This window comes from Meleagris gallopavo, chromosome Z (assembly GCF_905368555.1).
Source record: "Meleagris gallopavo chromosome Z, MGAL_WU_HG_1.1, whole genome shotgun sequence".
Classification (NCBI taxonomy): Eukaryota; Metazoa; Chordata; class Aves; order Galliformes; family Phasianidae; genus Meleagris; species Meleagris gallopavo.
This window is the reverse complement of record NC_139435.1, coordinates 33,831,012-33,850,478: the sequence shown is the minus strand read 5'-3', so window position 1 is coordinate 33,850,478 and position 19,467 is coordinate 33,831,012. Positions and strand designations below refer to the sequence as shown.

Below are 19,467 nucleotides of genomic sequence, written 5' to 3'. Positions count from 1 at the left end.
TCTCCAATTTTAGTAATGTTGGATTTATTTTATATCTTTTCAAGCACTTTTTATCCTGGCATTTCAGATTTTTAGGACCATTTAAAATCAGTTTACTTTAAAAGCAGAAAACTTTCCCACATACAGTATTTATTTTTTTTTAAGTACTTCAATTGAGTTTGAGCTTACTTACAGCCATACTGAACAGAATCTTATTACAGCAGCAAAATTTGCTTTATAGCAGAAGCTGATACGTTACAGGCTGACTTGTAAAGGCAGATATCTGATGTTGTTGATTTCAAGCAATCTTGAAATCCACAAAATAATTCATGCAAATATGCAGCTACAATTTGCAGCACCATTACTGTGTGCATTGTAGTCAGTGGACTGTTGATAATATAAAATGTTCTTCTCTGTGCATAGGACTAAAAAGCTCTAAAGAGCATAATCTCACCAACAAGATTAGATTTTTCCTGGAAATAATTTTCGTAACTGCAAGAATTAGCCTAGTTTAATCCTTGTTGTGTTGAGTATTGCCTGGAACGTGATTATTGCCAGCATCATGTACTCATGCCTCTCTATTCCTTTTTTCTGGTTTTGTAAAGTCAGTGTCTCTATTTTACTTTCCTGTTTATCTTGTATTTCTCAGTTCAGATGGGAATCAGAAAGATCTAAACCAGATTGCAAGTATGTCAGGTGCCCTGCCTTTCTGCTGCTGCTTTTATTCCTTCTGAAAGTGTAGCATAATTCACTATTATTGTTGCCATTGTCTGAAACCTCTTCTGCTTCAGCTATGAAATCAGAGGCCTCACATTATCTTTCTGTTTGTTCTTCAGTTTGTTGCCATGGTTACAACTTTCTTCTCAACTTTGTCCTTCCTCATCTGCATTCTTACTCTTCATTTCTCCATCAGTTTCTGCAGTCCCTCTCTGGCAGTGTTGTCTCCTGCATGTACTCCCATTTCTCTGGTTACTCTTGGACTCATTTTGGCATCTGTCTTCCACTTTGTTCCCCCCCAGCAGACGCCTTACCCCAGGTCTTAGCAAGCCTGATCACAGACATGACAGGGCAGAGATCAATGAAAATAAGTTTAAACAGAAGTGCTGTCCCTGCAATCGGTGGACATGGAGCCTCAATTATACAGCACATGTGGTCCCAAATGCTCAATGCAGGGAAGTCCATATTGAAGATATTGGGAACTCTCCCAGGGTAAAGAACTCAAATCTTTAGGGCTAAAATCAAGACAATTGGAAAACTGATTCCTTTATGTAATTGTAGTTACAAAGATTATGTTTCAAGAGTAAGAACAGTATTATACTGTAATATACAGTATAATATAGTAATATACTATTACAAAACAGTATGTTAAATTATTTATTTAATGACATGGTTTTTTGCCTTAACAGAGATTTAAAAAGTAAATTCAGTGGTCATATTTATGTGCAGATAACAGACAGCATTGTACAAGCAGGAGTATGCCAATATTTGTAATTGGTTTTATTAAAGTATGTCCATGAAGCAATCTTTACAGTCAATCACAATTAACTTAAAAATGTAGCACTGTATTATCCAGTTACACAGCTTTTGTCTTTGCACTGAGTTAAATGTTCTTTTGGAAAATTTAAGTATCCAAGAATAGATTAAAAATTAGAGTCTTTCAAAATATCAGCCTTATGTATCATCACGTTATTTTACAGTTAAGAAGTAATGGCCAGACCTCGAGTGAATTCACTTATGTGGAAAAATACTGAGAGATTGTGAGGTGCAACAGCTAAAAGCAAAATAAATGGCCAGCATTTTGTAGTTAATTTCTTAAGCAGTTTCATAAACATGAAGAGGGAGTATTTCCAAAGAAAACTTCACTGCTGAGCTGTTTAGTATCCATTTTGTATGATCACACTTTATCAGAAGTTTGGATGTTCAGAATCTAAATTGTAAAACTTAACATGAAATTAGCAACTGAAATCATCCATAAATTCCTCAACAGATTGCTTAAAAATTCTTCCTTGTGTTTATTTTTTCCTGTCCTTTTTGCAAAAAGTTGAGACCAATACTAACTATTGAATTTATATGTATGCAAAACTTAAAGAAAAAAATAACATTTTCGCTCAGAAATGAAGTGTAAAGCAAAATCTGTAATAATAATAATAAAAAAACTATATCACACAGAAAAATAAACATAGCCCTAAAGATCTAGAGATCTCTGCATTCTTTTTGCTCTGCCCTGAGAGTCTATAATAATTCGTTCTAATAGAACGAATATGGTTAATCGTTTAATGAATTTAGATCTCATAACCCCCAGTAAAGTGAGTAAATACATCTTTTCTGACTTCACGAATAACAAGAGTGGTCAAGTTAAGCAACCCCTTTGTAACAAGCCATCAAGTCAGAACAATGTGTGTGAGATGGTATTACACACAATTTCTGCCATGTTTTTTGTGTGTTTTGGACATGTAAGTATTTGTGTGCATGGCTTGAGACCTGTTAAATAATTTAGTTTCCAAAGCTCCTGCTGATCTAGTCCTGTCAAGGTTTATTATGTACTCCCAAATATAGGGACACCAAATTGGTAATCACCTTGACAAGGTTGAATTGTAGATTTCTGCGCTTCTTCTCACACTCTCTCACAAGTTGCTCTTCTAAAATGGTGACTTGTGAAATTTCAGGGGGGTGGAAAGGCACTTCCATTTCTGTAATCTATGTGTCACTGTCCTGCAGAATTTTTCTCATTAATCACTGTTGAAGTTTATGAAGCACATGCAAAAACATGTACATTTCTTGAATGTCTGCTGGTTCCTTATCTTTGTGTCTTTTACTGTGATGTTGTAGAGCTTGGATCATATGGAAACCTAAAATATTATGACACAATGACTGAAGAAGGTAAGAAATACTTTAGAATTGCTTGTATCAGCTTTTTTGAAGCCTTTTCTGTGTTTACTTTTTCTTTCATTTTTCCTTGTTCTGTTTTCAGTTTCTCCATTTTTGAATTATTCTTTTTGCATGACCTCATTGATAGTGCAATCAGCTGTGGTTCTTTTTTTCAGGTTTTTATTTTCAACTTTTCAGTTTTGCTACTTTCAGATAAGGAAATACAGCTAAAGAAGAATGTACATGCAAAACTACACTGATAAGTTACGTATTGCAGTATAGTATAAATTATAAATGCTCATTTTGTAATATTTTACAATGCATTCAGGAAGATTGCTTATGGATGTTGAAATCGCTTGGCTAAACCTCTCAGCTTGAGAAAAATTATGTACTGACTTCAGTTTACTGTATTATTCAAAAGTAATGAATGAATTCTAAAAACTAGGCATGAGTATTCGTGGAAAATTAATTGCATGCTTAATTGCAATGCAGAAGGTATTCAACTTAAAATCCTGATTCTAACAATACAGGAAGGAAGTAATTAGGGCCTAAATCAGGGCCTAATTGGGGAGTTGGGGAGTTCTGCTAATAAAAAGCATTATAGTTTACTATATTGATTCAGGAGTGCAGTTCCTTAGTTTTCCCCACATTTTCAGACCAAATGCATCAGCATTTCTGTAATTCAGAATTTTCCAGGCCTGAGTCCTGAGTTCTACAAGATCGAGGCTGTTGTCCAACTCTTTGGCTAGGATGCCTGGCAGATGTCCTGAGTGCTCAGATAAGTAATTAGTGGCCTGTCTTAGGAGAGATATAAGGTTGAGATATGTTGAAAGGTTAACTACCTATCCCTACTTATTTTTAATGCTGGAAATGAAAGGTGAAGAGCTTATTTTCTCTGTATTTATAAACACGGTCATATTCAAGTTTAGATTTCTTTCTAGTTTAGATTGGTCTTGATGTTAAAAAGGTTTATAGAAAATCTTCATTACAGACTTACTCTTGGCCGTGACTGGTAACTTTTGACTGCATCTCGTTTTCTGTATGTGCTGCTGCTGCTCAAATAATTCCATATTATTCTGGGCCATCTACAAAAGATGGTTTCTTCTATCATTAACAGATGCAGGTTTCTTCTGGAGCAGGCATGACCATCAATTTGTAGGGCAGCCTAGCAGCACCACCCTTAATTGCACAGATTCACTGTCTGATTCATGAGGTTGGTTCCAATATAAGAGATAATTCTTGAGAGGAGGTTTTTACCTGGCAAACAGTCTCTGTGTTGTTTATAAACACTTCTGAAGGATCCTGAAGTGCCTGAAATAAGTAGTCAACTGAAGCAATTAAGATAAGGTTACCAGAAAAGCTTTTGCAGTGTGTCTCATCTCAGTGTTTTTTCAAATCAAGCTGTGAATGTCATTTCTTGTTCTAGCCTGAGTTGGATATGTTAAAGTTCTTATATTTTATTCCATCGTATTAAACCTGCCATTTCAAAAGCAATTTCTGCATAAGTTGTCTTCAGTTTCTTATAAATCCTATTATGTTAGTTAAATATAGCTACTTGTGGGAAAAAATCCTTGCAAGTATGCTATGTATAATATATGTACTTATTATTACTGTGCCTACACTGAAGTAATGTTATTAATATTCAATGTCACCTCAGAAAGCCCTCCTCATGAATAAACAATCAAAGAGCATGCTGTAGCAGTTGCTAAAATCCAGTAGCAAAAATCTTCCAGTAACAAAAAGAAGGAAGGAAGCTCTTTGTCTGAAGGAGTATTAACATTGACAAGAGTCTATGATACAATTTAGCTTAAACAAAATTGTCATCATCATTTTCATGTCTTTCATAAAGCAATAACAAACAGAATACCCCAGAAGCTGCAGTTAGATCAAAGTGCACTATATTTTCAACTCTCTATTTGAATATTCAGAAGTATAATCCCTACACACTCCACATCATACTTATTTTCATCATCTCTTTCACAGTTTATTTTCTTTTTTTTTTTCTCCTTGAATTAGGTTTTTATACATCTTCTGCAGTAAGTTAGCCACAGAAATATGTAAAACCAGTTGGAGATCTCTAGTTTTTTCTAATGTCATACAGCCTTATCCCCGGACCTCCAAGCCCTGAGTGGAGATAAGCAGCAGATTTTTCATCTCTGGTGGAGAAGCACAGGCACATCCATTTTTGTAGGCAAAAGTGACAGGTGGCAATAGCAGATACAGCCAGAGGGCCTCTGGGCTCTATGTTTTTGAAACTGATCTCCATTTTATTTGCTTCTGTTTGGTCAGAAATTGACTTTATAGTAATTGCTGATTAATCAGTTGCCCAACTCAAAGAAGTGATAGACCACACCAGATGGGAAAAAAACCCTTGCAGTAATCCTGTGCTGTCAAGTAACCTCAAGTAACCAACAGCCTAGGACATGACAAAACTACATTTATTTTCAGGTGGCACTTCTGCAGCATTTTACAGTTCAAGCTGAAATCACATGAGATGAATTTCTACAACTGATCAGTTGTCACCCCTCAGATGTGTTCCACAACTGGGCACCAGCAGGACTGGAATGTACAGTTCTGACTGCTCAGCAGCCACAGATTTGATGTCTTCTGACATCAAGCTTGGCTGTGGTGCTGGTTATGCGTAGATGTAGTAGACTGTGTTTGATCTGAGACTTAGAAGTAGACAAATTGTGAAGTCTTAAAATTTTAAAAAGTGAATTTCTGAAGATAAATTACTTTTCTGTAAAATTAGAGGCTTCTCACGCAAGGAATCTGTAGTCTGCAATTTAGATTGTAGTCCAGGATTGCATTTTTTTAGTATATTCATGATTAGCAAGAGAATCTTTTCCTTTTGATGCCAGCTGGAGTTACTCATGCAGATCAAGGTGTATGTATTATACAATACTAATTTGTTTGCATATATTCAAATATAACCAATTTAGTTTTAAGCTAACTTCTTTGCTAATCATCTGGCCTTGATCTCTTGTTCCTTCAGAGCTATCCTTTCAAAACTAAAATGAACTGCAACATCTGTCAGAGATCAGCAAATCTAGATTAAATAAGTATTTTCTGGAACAAATATCCTATTTCAGGCCTGTGCTGTCAAATACTTTCATCAATCTACACACTCTTCACACACCAGTTGCTGTGAAAACTATGCTTGGGTATAAAAACCTACACCATGTAGGAAATACACACTTCTAGCTTCTCCTAAAACAAGAATGATAACATTAAATTCCTGTGGGTTATTTTAGTAATGACACCAGAAGTCAAGAGGTCTGTGCCTAAGCCAAAATCTTTGAGGTTTTCTGAAATTTCCTGGGGTGGTTCTTTTTCCGTGTGGGTCTGTCTTTCCCCTTTGCTGAACAAGTCTGATTTGGTTTGTTTGAAACTTATAGGCAAAAAGGGAAGGCAAATGGAAGGGGGAGTCATAGGCCTGTCTGTGTTCTTTTACTTCTCGCTGTCTTCAGACAGACTGGTGTTGCTTTTTTTCCAGCAATGAAACTTCAGTTTCATGCTTTTGGTACTTGATTTTTTGTCTTTTAATCATTTCCTCCCACTGTTTAGTTACCTACACTGAGCACGATATGCTAATGAAAAGATAGGGGTTGCTGAAAGGACAATACTGCTTATTAGGATTTGGTGATGTTTTAATTCTTTCCAAGTGATTTGTTGTTGACGTGAGAATTCCACTTCCAAGTGAATGGTAACTGCTAGTGCCTGTGTACTGTGCATAAGTTTTTGCACATATAAAGCCTTTAATACATGCATTTGAACCTATTTCTTGTGATGGTGTAGTTTCTGATAATCTTTGATTTGTGAGAAGGGAAGAGAGCATTTCTTTCTTAACCAACAATTGTTTCTTGTACGACTTTTATTTTAACCTGGAAACAGTGATCTGTTTCTCTGTTATCCAGCTACCTGTGTTCATCCATGACCAGTAGTATTTTTCACTGCTAATCAATTATGTGATTCCACTGAAATATATTTTGACCTTAAGCCTGCTGTCTTTTTTATTTCAGTGTTGATTTCAGTGTTTCAACTATTTTCAGTGGAATTTTAAACTGGAGATGAATAGCTAAAAACCGCAACTATCTAATAATATCTATCTAATAATGCTGTATACTTTAGTCAACACCTTATACTTTAAAAAAGAGAAAAGAAGTCCTAAAAAGCAAAATCAATGAGGATGCAATAGAGAAGGGCACATACAGCATCTGTCTACAACACATATGCTGTCATAAGCTCCAAAGAGATCTTACATAGACAGATCAACTAAAGTGGAGCAAGGAGTGAATCTGTTTTGCTTACGTCTGCCTACTTGGACATTGCCTAGTATGAATGTATCATTTGGAAACACTGATCAATGAAGAGCAATAGGACTTGGGACTTTCTCTTAGGAGGAGATGAGTTGCCCTGAAGGCAGATGTATAGTTAATCTCATGAGAGACAACACGGTGAGATGGAAGCTTTCCTTTGAGAAGCTGGAATGAAAATAATTTGTTCTGAAGATTTCATCTTTCCTATCTGAAGTATCAGTAGAATTTATGGGTGCATAGCTGAGTGCAAAGTGACGAGGTTGACCACACCCACCATAATGTGGTATATGGGTTCATCTTAAATTCTGTGTTACTGTGCTACTAACTGAGACCTAAAACTGTGTGTATTTGTTCATAATACCTGTATTCATCTATATTCATCTTCTCTTTAGGCTCAGATCCTACACCAGTAGTTTTTTAGGTGGAACTTTACTGACTGCTTCAGAAGAAATGTTGGATTCCATTTCTTGTTCTACTTCTTGCAGAGTTCTCAAAACAGGGGAAGAAAAAAACAACAAACAAATGAAAAAGCATTAGTAAGAACACCAGATAGTGTTTAATAGTGTTTGCTGTTTGGGGAGGGATGGAAATGGATTATTAGCAATGATTTTTGGATCCTAAGCTATGGCAAAGAAACTTTGCCTCTCAAAATATCTGCATCTGCATCTGAATAATAATAATGCTTGCTTTTAGGAAAATTCAAGGAGAGAGCTTCAATTCTGCATAAAATCGCCAAAAAGAAGTGCCAGGTAGAAGACAGTGAAAGGCAGAATGGAGCTGCTAATCATGGTGAGTGCAGTCATGCAGATCTATTGTGTGTTCTTGAGACTGTTTTTCATTGTTTCATTTTGCTTGTAAATCCTTAGAGGTGAATTCCTCTATCTGCTTCATTTTTACTGTCTTGTTAAACATATTCTGATTCCCTGTAGAAAAGAGAATGAAATTCAAAGACAGTACAGGAGTTCAGTTCAAGATAATCTGCTATGATTTGGAGGCAGAAAGCCTCTGAGGAGGACTGAAGGGATAAACGCAGTGCTGATTTTGGACAAGTGAGGAACTGGCAGAAATAAAGATGCAAAATTCACCTGCAAGTTGCATGTCAAAATTCAGAGAGTTTATTGAGTTGTGAAAGGTTGATGCAGGGGCAGATTGCTGTTGTTGTTCCCTGTAATCTGCCTGTTCAACACAGAGGTCTAAAGAGAATACTGACCAGCATTACTAAGCTCTGTGGTTTCTCCATGTCTGCGTTACTGAACTACTTGCACAAGTAGAGGACAGCAACACAACTACAGTTAGCTGAGCCCCAGTGCAGTGTTGTTAAAGTTTTGTTAATCAGTTCTGCAAAATAAATACCATGCCCACAATCCAAACAAATAGCTGAGGAAGTCTCAGGTGATTTATAGCATTACCAGCTCGTTTCCTGATGGTGCTTTGCCCTGTTTTTCCATGTACTTAATCCAGCCATACATGCATATTTTACCTATCCGAAGGAAAAAATGTTCACCAGTTCTCATTTTATGGAGCTCTAAGAGTTTTCTAGAGAATAAGTGAAACCTGTCAAAAATTTCACACAAGTAGCTTCTACGTTGTAGAGGGATGGGTGTAGTCTCTGTAGAACAAGAACCACTACTCTAGGATTATATGTGTTCTATGTAGTACACTCCGTGCCTCAAAAAGAAACAACCTTCCTATTTAAGATTTGATTTGTGAATCTACTAGTTGTTGAAAGTCATTTAAGCCCATCTGTATTGATTGTACAGAATTAGCTTACAATGGCTTTTCACTGAAGGCAAGAATTTGTCTTTTAGTTCAAAAGTTCCTATACTAAAAGGAAATCCATATTATCCTTTGTCTACCATGGCATATTCTCTGCATTAGAAAACCATACGCAAATGTGTCTGATAAAAGCTGAATCATTTTCTCAAATTATACTTTTCCTGACCTCGTGCTATGTTTAGACAAAATTTACTTCCTCAGTCAAGCAACTGAATGGGACACAGTTGATAAACCATAATGCTGAGTGTGGGGTTAAGAAATACTGAAATAATTAAAGACAGTCTGGCACTCAGCTTTGGCTGTGATCTGGGATTTTTAATTTAGAAGAATCTCTGGATAGCAGTAATGTAACTTGACAGCTGTATTTACTTACGTGCACAAGAGCATATCATAATGCACAATGAACTTGTATAAGACATTTCTTGTTGCTATTCCCCATAACTTCTAATTGTTCAAGGGATTTTTGGCCATTGACATTTTCATCTGGCATATACCGAAAGAGGTGATAGCTGTTTGGAGAATTCCAAGATAGACAAAGTCAGAATATATTTGAATAAATTTTCTGTCAGAAACTGAAGGCCCAATATTATTCTTTTAATCCCTTTAACAGTTTTGCACAAGGGCAGTAGGATTCTGTTTTAAAGCTCATCCATTTATTCTTATCCTGTGTTTTTGAAGAAGAAGGAACTTTATTACAGTTTGGAAGTAACTTTCGAAACTGCAGAGGTTAGTGTGTTACAGAAGTTATTTCTTCTTGAAAGGAGCCCCTCACTTGTATTTTTCAATGTGTAGAACATTTTATATTGTAGTTTACCTGAAATGTTACGCTCAGTAGCATAACAAACACGCAGTATTGCAAAGAATGTACATTTTTCTAGAACATGAGTCCCACTACAAGGGCTTCTTCAAACGCAAGTTTGCCACTTATAAGAATTTGATTCAAAATGTGGTAAAAAAAAAAAAAGCCGGAATTTTGGTCTCTCTCTTTTTAAGGTTTGTCCACCATCAGTATTTGATGATTTCAACAGACTGAATATGTGACTGCAGTTTCACTAACAGATTTTTTTAATACTATGTTGTTTTCTTGCTCTTATTTATGGATAATACCACAGAGAAAGGTGCAAAAGTGGAAGTTGCGGTAACACCACCAAGTGATTCAGGACCAGTGCAGAATGGAATTGCCCATAATGCTGATGAAGAGGTTAGTACTTTTTTAATTCTGATTTTCGTTTTTATATCACTAAATATATTGCATGCTTTATTCTGGTTTTCACTGAAAATACGCATCTTAAAAGCAAAAAGTTGCAAATAGGTAGTCTACAATAAATATAACCTTTGTTTATTACTGAACACAATATATTATATTATGGTTTGCTATTTATAAGAACTGAAGTCTATTTGCACATGTATCTCTTGTGCCCAATGCCCATCCATGTCGGATAAGATGGTAGTCTAAAATGTATTCTTTTAGGAAATGTGTTTGTTCTCATCAGATAGCATGTTCACAGCCCTGAGCATAGTGAAGGGAAATCACTTGTCTGATTATCATGATATTGCACAGAACCTGTTCTCTTAGGAAGGCAGCTTGTCACATTGTGCTTCATAGGATAGTTAAAAGTAGGTGCAAATAGGAACTGTATGCAAGTGTGTGAACTTTTCCACTCTGCCTTCTGTTATTTTGAGGCATAAAAAATTAAGTTTTAATACAGTATCTTAGTGTTTCTGTGACTTTTCTTGTATATGGTTAAAATCTACATAAGAAGAAATGAAACACTTAAATTGAGTTATTTTAGCATGTAAATTTTTAGGTAACTTTGTAACTCTGTGTAACTCACACCATGACTGAAATGGCTGTATGAATGAGCTGGTTTCTCTCTGAAGCGAGCTATAGTTTTCAGGTGTAGCTGACTGACAAATTAAGCTTTCCTGTGGTCTTTTATAATGACTTAATTTTTTAAAATGTCACCAGTCTGACCTGCAATCCAAGTAGGCAAACAAGTGGGAAATTGATTTTGCTAAACTTGGACACTGCTTTTAGGCTGAAGCAGCCAAACTTACACAGAGAAAGAAAGTCTTGTTAAAAATAGTCTGTGATGTGGAATTTTGTATAATGATTTTGTCTGTATGTAGTGACACAAGAAAGTTGCTTTTAGAGGTGGCTGAAAAGAGGTTTATGCCATAGTATGATCTTCCTCATAATACAAATGAAGTGAACTGTCTTGCACTTACGAACAGAAAAATCATGCAAAAAATGCAATGCCTCTGTTTTGTTTTGGAACATGCAAGGCTTAGGATTCAATATATTAGCTGTTTTCACTTGCTTTATATTTGACAAAAATTTTGTCAAAACTCCAAATTAGAGATCATCCTGCCTTGTTCATGGCTGAAATATCACTGTAGTAAAATTCTTTCCTAGAAAGGTTCTGCAAGCCATAGGGGAAAAAAAAAGAAAAAGAAAAAAGAAAAAAAAAAAGAAAAATGATGTCCAAATAACAAATAACAAGTGTTTGTTTATTAATGTTGGCTACTTTCTAAACACTATTACAAACAATATAATTTAACTGGAACATAGATATATCTGGATATTATGTTATCCACTTTGTGCCTCTGTCTGCAAGACAGAAAAAAAAGAATGAGACACTTTGGGAAAAGTGTTTTCTTTACAAAGCTAGAGGTGGAGTAATGACATGATGGTTATGGCCAACAAAAGGGGTTAGTGCACTGCATCAGGCGAGAAGGCTTTTTAATTCCTTACTGTTTGAAGATAATTTTGGTCTTTCAGAATAGAAATGGAGAATCAGGATCTGTCCATAGAGATGGATGGTTTTGGATTTCCTGAGTAATTGAGTAATGATAATGAGTCTGCCATAGATAGGAGAACTTAGTAGAACATTAAATTACATTTTTTGTTGATATAAGCTGTACAGACTGACATACCGCTTAAAAGATCCTTATTATCCTAACAGAACATTACTCATAAGTAAATGAGTTGAGTAAAACCCGTGGCATAAAGAATCTCAGCACTCCACTTATATTACACATTAATACTCATCATTTTAGGGTAAACTAGATCATTTAACTTCAGCAAAATCCAAAGCAGTGTGGTTTTCTAACTTCTGTTTACAAATGCCAGTAAAGGATAGCATAGCCAGGTGTCACCTGTTTGGTAAAATAGTCTGTGCGATGTATGGTAACTCTCATAGACTCTAAGAGCACTCAGTAGCTTAACAAGGAAATTGATCTTGCTCTGCCACATTTTTTGTACTGAAACCACTCAGCGAAAACAAAAAAGGAAGAATAATCTTAAGCAATCATATTTCACAGCAATGTCCTTATGCTATCATTTCACATTGTAATGAAGTGGTTCCTAAGCTTGTTCAGAAATCAGCAAGGTCAGGCAGCCTCGTCCTTCAAGATAAAGTTTTCAGTCTCGAACAACTTCAGGATAAGGAGGGAAAATTATTGTAGAAGTATATTAATCAGCAATGCTTTCTTCCTTTTCCTCCCATCTCCATTTAGATATTTTAAAATTTTGATGAGGGAGGCTTATTAATTTGTTAATTTCAGCAAGTATTAGGTTGCTCTGAAAATGTACTATGCTGTATCAAAGGTGTGATACATTGTTTATCACTGTCAAAATGACAAGATAGAGCAAGTGGTGAAGCTTGTAATTGATGGAGGAGTGATTCTGCATTTTTAGCTCCATCAATCTGAAAGAAAGGATTTTAAGTATCTGCTATTGCAGAAGAAAATAGCAGTCTCCTAATAACATTCTGAGATGGCTCATGGTGGCTCCCTCCCAAGTGGCCTTTCTAATTTTGTCCTCTTCCAATGATAACCCGACAGTTGCTTCTCTAACTGATATGTTGGAACTTATTTTGTAATTTGAGTATATATAATGGAATTCTGAACAAGTTGTAATAAAAATAGTCTACTCATTCGTGCTATGTATGTAACAAACAAATAGATCTCTGTGATACTTAGGTCCCTGCTTTACTGAGAGGCCCCCTGGCTAATCCTTCTTGTACAGGGAGCTTTCCTCAATTAATTGCCTAGATTTTTGTGCACAGTTTCCTGTACATTTTCCCAAGATGTGGCTTCACCCTGAAGTTAACACTTGCTTTTTCTTGATGAACAGCATATCTAATTTCTTTAGTTCTAAATGAACAACTCTGGAACGTGGAGTTACTAATGTTTTCAGTGATTCAGAAGTCTGTCTAAACAAACTTATGAACCACTTATGAGCCATTGAGATATTTGAAGTTAACAAAACGCAGTGGATCTTAAGTAAGCAGTTTAAGAACAGAAAGGGAGAGAGAAAAGAAAAAAAAAAAAAAAGACAATATGAAGAGTAAAGGTCAAGAGACACAAAGCAAAGAAAAACAAGATCCTCATCTATTCCCACTGACATTTAAGGAAAGTGTGCTTCCTGTAGAGGGAAAACATACAACTGAAACTCGGTGAAATGTGAAGTCTGCATGTTCCTCATACATTTCATCCTCTGGCTGCTTTTATAGCTGTTCATCACCTAGAAAGCAGCAAGGAAAAACAAAAAAAAAAAAAAAAAAGAAAGAAAGAAGAAAAAAAAGAGAGAAGCACAAACTCAGTACTCTTCCCTTTCTTTCTATTTAGTATATTGACCTCATATAAGCTAACAGGATTACTACTGGTTATAGAGTTATAGAGTTATAGACAACAACAGAATCACACAAAACAGCATTCAAAAGATGATGAAGATTAGAATTAAAGGAGGGGAAATGGGTCATTGCCTTGCTGGGACTTTTTTCTACCATTTCCAAACATTATGCAGACACTGTATAACCCTAGGAAGTGGTGTGTCTTCAAAGACGATGGTGTCAATGCTAAGAGCACCTTTTATCAGGAAAATAATACTGAGGGCATGGGATAGTGTGCCAGCTAGATCCTGACAATAGTTTCTTTTCTTTCTTCCACAAGAACTAGCTCATTACAGCTCAGTCTCGACCAACAAATATTCTTGAATTTTGATCTTTTTGAGTACAAGCATTCACCATTTTACCCCGAGAATGTCATTTTCTTCTGGTTTGGTACTACAGTTAATTCTGATGACATGAATTTTTTGAAGCAAAAGAAATTTTGTGATTTCAGAATTTGGAAATGCAGTGTAAGATTTACTTCTCTGCAGTCTGCCATTTGTGTATGTCCAAATACATGGTTCATAAGTGGTTTGTATGTTTGTTTAGACAGACTTTTGAATCACTGAAAACATTAATAACTCCATGTTCCAGAGATATTCATTTAGAACTAAAGTGATTAGATACGCTGTCCTTCTAGGAGAATCAAGCTGCAAATATGTGTCTGGGGAAAAAATACTGTCCTGAAAACTGTGGACTAGGATATGGGTGTTTCCACACAGCGTGTCATTGAGTATTTCTAAAACATGTTTGTACTGAGGGATCTAAAAGGTTTATATAGTGTTCTAATGATTTATCCCCTACTGTCAATTTCTGTTATGGTCATCATCCTTTTTCCTTCTTGCAAACAAACACAGCCCAAATTCATTGATTCCAGGAAATTCATTTCTCGTCTTGCTAGCATAAGCTTTTGTTCAACAAGGTGAACTCTATTTTGCAGCTGCTTCAGGAGTTTAGAATGGCTTTTCAGAAAATGTCCCCAAAAATTCAATCAGCAATAGTCGTGAAATTCCACTCCCATTGAAAGCAGCAGCCAATCTCCTATACTTTGATGAAACCAGGATCACCCTGGGGGGGGCAGGAGGGACAGAAGTTTGTGATGTCTTTCCCAGCCCATCAGGGAATAATACCTCCTTCCATCGTAAAATCTGCAAGATATTCCTGCTTCATTTGCTGCCAGAAATCGCCTTCCCTCTTGCTGGATATTCCATCTTCCTTGGGGATTTTGATCTACTTGCTGCACTCTTCCTTTTAACCTTTATCAGGTTGCCACAAAGGAGAAAACTCTGTTATACAAAACTTCACAGAGCAGTACTGAGTGTCTGTGATGAAATGAAAGAAGACTAAAAGGGCACTGGCAGTGTCTTGTTAAATGTTTTATAGGGTGTCCTTCAGAGAAATGATCCTTTTGAGAAGTCCAATTGCCTCCCTTCCACCCACTGTCACCTTCTTAACAAGCATTTGATTAAGTGTGCTCAATCATAGTCGTTTTAGCCAGTGGCTTTCCTAAAAATAGCTCCCTGGCTGGAGATAATACCTCTTCCTCCCACCCACGTGCTACACACACACACACACACACACACACACACACACACACTTACTCACACTTTTACCCGTTTCCATGGTAACTCCACTGGAAAATGTTTGCATGCCAACCATGACACTTACCTGAGAAACTGGGTGGTAAGGTGTATTTTGCTTTCCCCATCGAAGAGCAGCAGCACAGTGTGGTGTATTTCAGGACAGAGTCTCTGAAGGAGGCAGCTCTCCCCTACCATGGAGTCCTCATCAAATTAAGATGATTTGAATCCAAGTGGCATTGCCTTCTCTGTCATAGGCTATAATTCTTGGGCTATATAAAGCATTTCCATTTAGCTGAGAGATGGTAAAGAAGATGAGAGCAGCATTTGTTGGAAGACAGTGATATATTCCAGCATGCCTGGCGTTTTTATCATCATTAAAAATATGTTTTTCTAATGCAAAAACTCTTTTCAATTGCCACATTCAGTTTAAAATAAATGCCAGCATCTTGTTTGCCAATAAAACTCTTTGTAACATTGGATTATACTGCCATCAAAATGGATTGTTCTTTAATTTCCTAAGGCTACGTAGTTGCATATTCCACATTTTTTTTCCTACCATTTCTATGCCATTTTGACTTATCTGAAAACTAGAGCAGGGGAAAATGGAGAGACACAAAGGCTTCTTCAACTGTGTCTCCATAGCACTATAGATGTTACTTCAACTGTTGGGCTGGCTTTTGACTATAATGGTCTATTTCTTTTCCATTTTCCCAAAGAATTTCAATAGTTACCTGGGCATAGAAGACTACATATAAGCTCTGGGAATTGTGCTTTAAGCTATCTGGACCAGAGCCCGGGAGGGCAAAGGCTGCAGTAACAGAATCTGGAGCAAATACCTATTTGTGCCTTGCTCATTCCCACAGGCTTCTCTTGAAGCGTAGTTATTTTCAGTCAGTTCATGGTTCAGAAATGATTAATAAAAATTGACTGCACTAGGATGTCAGTCCATATATTCTAAACATATTTGAAAAGCTGAGGGATTTTATTTTACTCCCTTCTTGAATTTTCCTCCAGAATGTGAAAGGAAAGCCATTGTTTTTTGACTTACCTACTCATTAGAAATTGCATGCTACTGCACCACCTTAGAATCTTACTTTCCTTCAGATGTTTTTCCAAACAAGATGTAATAGAAAATAAATGTACAATCCAAATGAAACACTGGAAGCTTGAAGCTTCCATGAGGCTGTTGCAGAATTCGCAGTAGGGCTCCAAGCCTTTATCCTCTGCCTTTCTGGTGAAATAAATAAATATGAGAATTTCTGTTCTAAAGAAAAAAAAAACAACAACACATCAGCTTTAGTACGGGAAGTCAGTACTGCACCTGAGACATAATATTTTGAGACTACATAATTATTTATTGATTTGCTAATTGCAAGGAGTTTGACTGTACAGAACTCCTCACTCTCAAGAAAAAATGTAGTTCAACAGTCCTTTCTTGTTTCTAGTTTCAATAGTCCTGCATCACTATCAGGCAAATAAATAAATTGCATTTGTTTAGGTGGTACTGCATCTATACGTGCACAAGGAAGTTGAAATCTTTGTCTCCTTTCTATTGGATTCCTGATGCTATTTGTTTACTGATTAATGATATTGGATATCAAAATGTGCAGTAAATGTACAACCAGGAGAATTTATGGCTAAGCTCTTCAGCTGAGTTGATCTAAGAAACTAACCCCCAGAATATAGTGTCTGTAATTCAAATGCTCTATCTTTTGTAAGACATGAGCTAATTGGTAAACAGCAGCAGATTCAGGATTTCAGATAAGTTTGAGTGGTTCATTTTACTCATTTTTCATGTTCTACTACAACCAGTTAAAAATACATATAAAAATGCAGTTTGGTGTTGTTCCAGATAAGCAACTATTTTTAGTAAGATGATAAATTTTGAGTGTGAGCATCCAAGAAAATAATTTTCTGATGTTTGCAGGAAACAATGTCTTACACTGTGACTTCAGTAGATGGAGGTTGCTACAAGCTGTTGTTTACAAACAAATGGTCTCCATATGTTTGTGTTGCTTGTATAAAGTGAAACATGTTATATCTTCCTATCTTTGGAAAGAATTTTTGGGGGGATTGGCAGAAGTCATCAGATCAGTCCTGAGCAAACCTATAAGATTTCATCTGTGGGACTACAGACAAGTTTTAGATGATATTCTTGGTTGAAGAAAGTGTGAAAGATGGAAGCTTAGGAGATTTGGTGCCTTTTTCACTGTTTATTATGAGTTAGAATTAAAACTGAAGTAGCAAGAATAAGATTATGAATATGTATTGTTCATTTAGAAAGAAATGTTGAAAGAATATTTGTTACAGATATTGAAAAATAACACTTAACAGAATCACACTTCCTGCTTCATTTCTTCAAAACAGGGAATCAGAAATTTATTTTTTGGTTATTTACATATATGCTCCACTAACCATAGTAGGATATGCAAGGGGAGTGTTTGCCCATTAGAGAATTAATTTGGTAGCTATTGATTAATTCTTACTAGGGTACCATATCCATCTCATCTAGGCATGAGTATACATGTGATATTAAGCACAGAAGTGTTGACGAAGTTCCAAGCTCAGCAGGAAAAAACTAGGATGCAGTAAACAAAAGCTGGAAAGAATTATGACAGCTAATGAGAAGTTCATGGAAGCGCACTAATAACTATTGTAAATGAAGATCAAATGCATTTTTTTGCTAGGCTTTTAATTTGTGGCAGATGAAGATATACCACACAATCCAGTACTTCTTCTTTGAGTGCCCATGTGTGGCTATTGCCAGAAGCAAGGTGCTGACCACAATGGGCTCTTGGCTATTTCTGTTGTCCTAGTCCAGTCGCTGTTACTATATCATCAAAACCCAGAAATTTTGCATTACTTTATCTTCTGTTTCCTCCAAGGCATGTGCTATCTACCAGAAATCAACCATTAAACGTAGCTTGGGGAAAGGGTTTCAGGTGATCATACTGATTAAGAGAGACTGAAACTATTGCCTGTTGTTTCTTCAAGAATTAATATGTTTAATGACTACCTAGAAGACTTAGAATTCTTGTGATTTGTAATACAAATAAACTCATATATTTACATGTAAGGATAAAACTGCATGTTTATTTGCATATTCCAGATCATCCTTACAGATACCAGAATGAACTTGGAGATGTGGGAGAGCTGTGATTGTTCATAGCGCTTCAGGTTTTAGTTCACTATAGTATGATCTGTGTTTTTTGTGACAGCAGTTAAATTTAGGTTAAAATGCAACTTTGTCTACCCAGTTGAATAATTTCAGAGTTCATAAGGTCAACTAATGCAACTTTCCCATATAGTCACTGCAGTATCTTTAAACTTTATGTAGCTGCAGTATTAATACCAAGGGAGTGAGTTTTAGGGTAGGGTTTATTTGCCTACATAGAAATAGCTAACACCACCTGAGCTGGTCTGGAGAAACAGAGATTCTTGCAAAGTGGTGGCAGGTACATTGTAAACTAGCAGAATATTCTAAGCTTCTGATTGAGCATCTGGAGGTCAAGTGGAATGCTAGAAGGCATCCAAAATGACAGCATATCCATTTGTAGATAGCTGAATTCCACAATGTATATCATATTATCATTATGTTTGTCTTCTTAGCATTGAAGAAGGGAATTGTACATAATATTCTAAGTGTTGAGTTTTTGTCATACCATCTAAAAGTGATAAAAATGTGGTTTCGGTATTAGTTCCTACCTTGTCTATGCATATTCGGTATATTCAGTATATTACCAATAGGCTGAAACCACAGATAGAGCAAGCAATATTTATCATAAATCCATTCTAAGTCATTCTGTATCACTGCTGCTTAGTCCAGAGACATCCACACAGCTTTGTACTGTGAAAATTATTTCTCTTTCATTTCTTCACTTCAGTGGATGGCTCAGCATTGTTTTGAAGTCCATACAAAGCTATACTTACAGCTGTGTTTGACATACTTCCACTGATTTTTGGAAGGTCAGCATTTGAAAACAAAATTTAGTGGAGGGTTGTGATATTTAGCAAAGGATTTAGAGTTAAGGTAGTATGGTTAGGCTGTGGTTGGACTTGATGATCTTTAAGGTCTTTTCCAACCTGAGCAATTCCTTGATTTTATGATTCTATGAATTGTTGACTCTGTTTTATGGAAAAGGAAGTGGAGATGCAGTCTCTAGGCACCAGTAACGTATCTTGCAGTTACAGTAATTACAGTAGTAGGGAAAATGTTTTTGCCCTCCTCCACTCTGAGTTTGAATTTGGACTTAGATTTTGAGTTGTAGT

The 19,467-nt window shown here is 36.1% G+C and overlaps 1 protein-coding gene across 4 annotated transcripts in view; it reads left to right on the top strand.

Moving 5' to 3' along the window:
* Window positions 1-19,467, top strand: part of SLC24A2 (solute carrier family 24 member 2) — a 110,888-nt gene that overhangs the window by 72,577 nt on the left and 18,844 nt on the right. For 3 of the 4 annotated variants that reach the window (XM_085213304.1, XM_085213302.1, XM_085213303.1), the window contains exons 5-7: window positions 2,809-2,859; window positions 7,860-7,955; window positions 10,055-10,143. In XM_085213304.1, coding sequence (XP_085069430.1) covers window positions 2,809-2,859; window positions 7,860-7,955; window positions 10,055-10,143 — 236 coding nt within the window. The remainder of the gene's footprint in view (window positions 1-2,808; window positions 2,860-7,859; window positions 7,956-10,054; window positions 10,144-19,467) is intronic. The other variant, XM_085213305.1, reaches the window with a different exon arrangement.